At 39.5% G+C, this 6031-nt stretch overlaps 1 protein-coding gene across 1 annotated transcript; it reads right to left on the bottom strand.

Annotated features, from left to right (window-relative positions):
* Positions 1–1582: 1582 nt before the first annotated feature.
* LOC307016820 (keratin, type I cytoskeletal 13-like) lies at positions 1583–3869 on the bottom strand. Its single transcript, XM_079646143.1, has 7 exons — positions 3296–3869; positions 3053–3135; positions 2766–2922; positions 2496–2657; positions 2259–2384; positions 1930–2147; positions 1583–1813 (listed from the first exon to the last, which is right to left on the bottom strand). The coding sequence occupies exons 1-7, from the start codon at positions 3797–3799 to the stop codon at positions 1711–1713; spliced, it is 1353 nt and encodes a 450-aa protein (XP_079502269.1). The 5' UTR covers positions 3800–3869; the 3' UTR covers positions 1583–1710.
* Between the last annotated feature and the right edge of the window lie 2162 nt (positions 3870–6031).

Genomic DNA, 6031 nt, shown 5'->3' with positions numbered 1-6031 from the left:
AAAAACATCTTAAATACATTGTTTCAGTAGCTGACATATAATATAGCAAAATGGCTATCCTATTGTAAAAGTTTTTTTACTTATTGGGGAAAAGCCCAAAAAGTGTTGCAACTGTCCCTGGTCTCCCCTACTGTTGGACTCAGTACTACTTGGACTACTACAACAAGTATAATCAAGTACTTTTACTGTCTACTTTCTGAATAATCCTTTGTCAAACTCCCCTGCTGAGTTTCACACCATTTCATTTATATGTTCAATTTGATGTATTTAATATCTATATTTCAGATTTAAATAAGAAGTGAACTTTGAATAAATATTTCAAAACAAAGCCTATGACCTGCAGGCTTAGCCAGTGTGTATTTCTTCCTGCACTACAAGATTTTGAGGTGTACAAATCTGGGCCATTTATTGTGTCATTTCTCCAAACACATACAGTACAAATCCCTTAATTGGAGCCTTAAAAAGGTGCAGTAGAAGGACTTTAGCAGCGTCATAAGAGGCCAACAAGAATGACAGGGGTGTGTCACTGTGGTGAAGGAGAGTTGTGAACAGCTATCCAGGCCAGTCTCTAAAGACTTTCCAAGGGGTAACAATGCTGCTGCTGGAGTACTGATCTAGTGGATCTAGTGTTGATGTCATCTGTCTACCATATCCTCTTAAAATACTCTGTCCAACATTATCAGTATTGTGAAGAACATTTTTCTAACGCTTATTAAATATAGCAGAAAACATGCATTATTGTACTCAGGAGGGGAGTTCAAAAAGTACACACTAAAAATACTTAATTGTATTTGTGGTAGTATTCTAACAAGTACTGAGTCCAACAGTATCAATTGTACTGTCCGAAACACGACTTATCAGTCACTTTAGACATCGCAAAAAGATTTTTATCGATATTTTATCGTAGATTATACATTTAACTGACACCAACTATATAATGTGTAACTTGTTCATTTTAATTACTTTAATTTAATTTAATTTATGAGAATATGAGAAGAGGTGGGGCGGTGCCGCCAGCGCCCCTATGGGCCGGCCGCCACTGCCATGCATGCATTGGGTAAAAGTTAAGAAAATCCCTTTTTCAAATTGCCACCCCAGTCCATTGTCCAGTCCATCCATTGATCCATATTCATGCTCACTCACAAATATGCAAGAGATCTGCATCAGAAAGCCAGATATCTTAGCATTAAGGCTCCATTTTAGGTTTAGTGGAACTAAAATCTTAACTCATGGAGAATGCATGTCTGCTTCAGAGGGGTACCTCTATAATGTTGTATTTCCCAACTGCGTGAGTAAGTTCTGAACTAATTGTATCTCGGAGGAAATGGTTGAGCAGAGCAGTATGCAATTTGATCAGATATGTAGAGCCTCAATTTTCCTAAATCTTTTCACAACCATTCCTTTATGTGGTGACAGCCTCAAGCTAAAGTATGAGGCTTTCATTAATCAGGTTTTGAAACAGGAATCCTACAAATTCTTGTCAGGTTTAAGAGCAAATATTTATTTTCACCAGACCTTTAAAAAAACACCACTCTAAAGCCATTGTTTGGAATTAAGACACAGTTAATAAAACAGGACAACATTTTAGTCAGCAAACTGGCAGCCTTTTATTGCATTCACATGTCTATGCAAAGAATGTGTTGGGATCATGTGTTGTGATGGTGGTCCTCAGGTGTGGCCCAATGTGTTGTTTTTTCTGTGCGAGACGGATCAGATGCTAGATTTGGACACCAACTTGTTTCCCACATATTCCTCTGTGAAAACCACCGTCTTGGTTTTTGTAGTGCTGCTAGACCCTGAACCACTGGCACTGCTGCAAGGGGAGGAATCACAGAGCTTGCATTAAATATGAGAACAATTCTTCAGTTTACAGACGTTGTTATTTGTGTAAAAGGAAAAGGAAATAATAGTTATTTGTAGACTACTTACGCGCCCTCTCCGTCCAACAGCCTTCTGTATTCTGCGATCTCCATCTCCAGACGTTGCTTGATGTCGAGCAACATTTGGTATTCTATGCCCTGGCGTTCCGTGTCAGCACGCATTTGCATTAGCTGTTGCTCCAGCCCCGTCACTTGGCTCTGTAGGCTTTGTAACTGCATGCAATACCGTCCCTCTGTCTCAGCTAAAGTGCCTTCAAGTGACCCTTTCTGTAGGTGGAAGTTAAAGAGAGTAGGAAGGGAGAGGAGAAAGAGTGAATTAGTAGTAAAACATTTTGGGTGCATCATATTTTTCATTGCATTTAGGTCATTATCATTTACCATGCTGAGTTGGGACTGTAGCTCGATCTCCAGGCTCTGCATTGATCGACGTAGCTCAGTAATTTCTGTCCTTGTTGTTTGGATAACTTCTGTGCTGGCAGCCACCTCCTTGTTCAGTTCCTCCGACTATAACAGACACGGGAAAACCTCAATGCCATGCAGAACTACATATGTGAAAAATATAACACTCTAAATAAGCAGTAAGAAGTCACTTTGTCAAATATTATCCAGTCTTACCTTTGTTTGGAACCAGGCTTCAAGTTCTTTCGCGTTCTTGGCGGCCACAGCCTCATACTGCTCACGGATTTCTGACATAATGAGGGACAGGTCTGGTTGTCTCCCTGCATCCACCTCCACGTTGATCTGTCCAGTCATCTGGTTTCTCATGAGTGCTAATTCCTGTAGAATAAGAAGAGTTTGGCAAAGTTGTTTGAGTACATTTCAATCTTCATTCTAGCAAATTGAATGAAAGCTCATTCAGATGAACGTCAATCATCCGCTACCTACCTCCTCGTGATTCTTCTTGAGGAAGATCAGCTCCTCCCTGAGGCCTTCAATCTGCATCTCCAGGTCGGATCTGGCCAGTGTCAGCTCATCCAACAGTCTCTTCAGACCGGCGATGTCAGCCTCCACGGATTGACGCATGGCTAGCTCATTCTCCCACCTGTGAGGCAGCAATAAATCAGACATCTGCACCTTGAAAGCAAAATATTCACCATGCACGTATTGCTTCAGTTAAATTACAAAGATTTCCCATGGTCCTAGAAAATTCTGTCTCTGAACTTGATACTTACTTGGTTCTGAAGTCGTCTGATGCCAGTTTTGCATTGTCAATAGACAGATAGATGCTTCCATTGATGCTGGTGGCATCCTGGATCTGTGTGACGAAGACAGATTTCATTAGACACAATTACAATTATTTCTCTCCAAAATCATGAATGTGCTTTGAAATAAGTTCCAATGTACATTTCCAACATATTCATCAGGAGATAATTTACATTGTGACTAACTAAGGAATCAGAAGTCATGTGACATACCTTTCTCTGCAGATCGGCGATGATGGCCTCAAAAGCTGAGTAGTCTCTGGCAGTGGGGGAGGTCTTACTCTCCAAGAACAGGCGGATCTTGAGCTCCAGCTCAGAGTTGGCCTGCTCAAGTTTTCGCACCTTCTCCAGGTAGCTGGCCAGACGGTCGTTCAGGTTCTGCATGGTAGCCTTCTCATTGGCTGAAGCGTCAAAGCCACCTCCACCTCCACCTCCACCTCCCATGCCAAAACCATATCCACCTCCCATGCCAAAACCACCTCCACCTCCAGCTCCACTGCCAAAACCACCTCCATAACAGCTGCTGCTGCCATAACTGCTGCCGCCGCCATAACCCCCACCGGAAACGGAGATTCTTGATCCTGCGCCACCTGAACCGCTCACACTGGAAGCATATCTCCTTTGCACCCCACAAAATCCTCCACCCATGCCTCCACCCATGCCTCCACCCATGCTGCTTTTGACGGAGCTTCTCCCGTACGTGGAATAACTGCTCATGGTGACGATTGCTCAGGAGATCTGCCTGCCTCAAAGAGAATGACTTGGACTGAGATGCAATGTTCTGCCTCTGTCCCCTTTTTATCCTGCATGCTGCCTCTGGTGTGGGCGGGGGTGTGTAGGAATGAAGGGAGGAGCACTACCTAAAATGGTTGCTCTGCCCCACCTATCACACACACCCTTGAGGTTCATTTTGTCGAACAATAATAAGGAGAAAGAGGGATTCAATTTAATCTTTAAATTCTTTAAGTTCACTTCTATCTGCAGACCTTATAGTAAACATAATGGATTAATTACTCCATTTGTCCTTTATTATATGTGTTAATGTGCATGAAGACATGGCATACATATGAAGCTTAATTTTGTATTCCTATAAAGTATACTGTATATTGTGAAACAGACACACCCGTTACTGTCCGGTTAGTTATTCAGTCAAATCTGGTTGTTGTCATGTCATGTGTCTTTAGTGACATTTGATTGTTGAGCAAGACTGCTATATTGTCTAAACATGTTATGTTACCAAGGCAACAAGCATTATTATGGACTGTAAAATGGTTCATTGCACTTGACTCTCAGCCAGCACATGTCTTTGCAAACAACCTCTTTCCTTGTTATCATGCGTGAAGATTTTAAGTGTTGGTTCTTCTGTTAGTGAAAGTTTCAGTTATTCTTCACATCTCAAACCTAACATTTTATGCATTCTCTTCGTGATGCTCAGCAATAGCCTGCAGGGTTGCTAGTTAGAAGTAGTTTTTAAGGATGATGTCAGTCGATACCTGGCCATAGTTAAAACCTGGGGGAAAAAATGTGCCTGAGAGCTCATCACAGATATGCCTACGTGTTCTTTATTTCTCCTGGCACTTTACTTTGGCATGTGCATCATGCCCAAACAAGAACAAGCTCTCCTTTGTGTTCTTCTTTCCATTCAACCACACTCTTTTCTTCAAGTCTTTACAGGCTTTAAAAACCTTTCCTTGCAGATTTGAAACATTATAATAAGATTAACCGATGTACTATTTAGAACATTCTGCTTCTTGTTAAATCTTAAAAGATGTTTTTAATTCTAACTAGCAAACGTCTGTGCACATCCACAGCCTGGACTGATACATAGCAGATGTTGATGTTCATTTTGAGATTGCAAACTCCTCTCATGCACATGCTAAACGGCTATAAATCACATCCAAGATAGTTGAAACCCTTGTGATAAATTAGTGAAGATATTTTTCTTTCTCTGGAGATAGCATTTTCACACTAACTCATCAAACCTTCGTGTGTACACACTGAAATGTTTAGCTCTGCAAAGCTTAGTTGCACTTCATTAAGTGTTCAATGCTATATTTGCAGATCAGAATCCATAAACGTGGTATTGCAATATGGTTTTTGATTTAAAAGGAGATTATTTTAGAAAATTTAAGATTTTAACAGGAAACAAAAAAGCCAAGCAAAATTCTGCAAAAGAAAAAAAACATGTACAAGTATAGAAAATACCAATAACTTGAAAAAGATGCTGTAAAAAGACAACAAAAATGGGTCATTAGCACTGTATTACAATTATTTTTGTTATGAATTTGCAGTTTTCTGCAAGTACTCTACAGCACCATTATTGTTGAGTACATTTACTAGAATAATGGAGGTAAAAGTTATAATAAATTTACATTTGTCAGTGTTGGAAAAAGTATTCAGATCCTTTACTCAAGTAAAAGTACAAACAATCTTAAAATACTCCTCTATAATCTCGATTTCAAAATGTTACTTAAAGTAAAGTACAAAAGTACTAGCATCAAAAAGCACTTAAAGTAAAAGTACTCACTGCACAATTTCAGAAGTATAAAAGTAAAGCATGAATAACATGCTAAATGTACTTAGTAGCAAGTAGCAAAAGTAAAAGTATTCGTTATGCAGATTTGATCTTTTCACAGTATTATATTATCATGGTTATTATATGATATCGTTGTTATACATGTCAAAGCATTTTATTGTAGTTTGTCAATGTGGACAAAATGTAGATGCCTGAAGTACTGTGGAGACTATACCACATCAGCATGTCATGTGTTTTTGTACAATAGTGAGTGTTAAAATAAATGTAGTTGAGTAAAAGGTACAAGAGTGGCCTCTGAAATGTAGAGGAGTAGAAGTATAAAGTAGCAATACATGGAAAAAGTACCATTCTTTAATAAATGTACTTAGTTATTTCCTCCACTTTATTTTTACCATTTCAATAATTTAGCTTCC

The sequence above is a fragment of the Notothenia rossii genome (assembly GCF_949606895.1).
Source record: "Notothenia rossii genome assembly, chromosome: 1".
In the NCBI taxonomy this organism is placed as follows: Eukaryota; Metazoa; Chordata; class Actinopteri; order Perciformes; family Nototheniidae; genus Notothenia; species Notothenia rossii.
The sequence above is the reverse complement of the archived record's forward strand: the minus strand, read 5'-3'. Positions and strand labels throughout refer to the sequence as shown.

Coding starts and splice junctions, on each gene's coding strand:
- LOC307016820 (XM_079646143.1), bottom strand. CDS start 3,799: ATGAGCAGTTATTCCACGTACGGGAGAAGCTCCGTCAAAAGCAGCATG. Junction 2,923..3,052: donor TCAGACGACTTCAGAACCAA/GTAAGTATCAAG, acceptor GCTGCCTCACAG/GTGGGAGAATGAGCTAGCCA. Junction 2,148..2,258: donor TACAGTCCCAACTCAGCATG/GTAAATGATAAT, acceptor TTCCACCTACAG/AAAGGGTCACTTGAAGGCAC.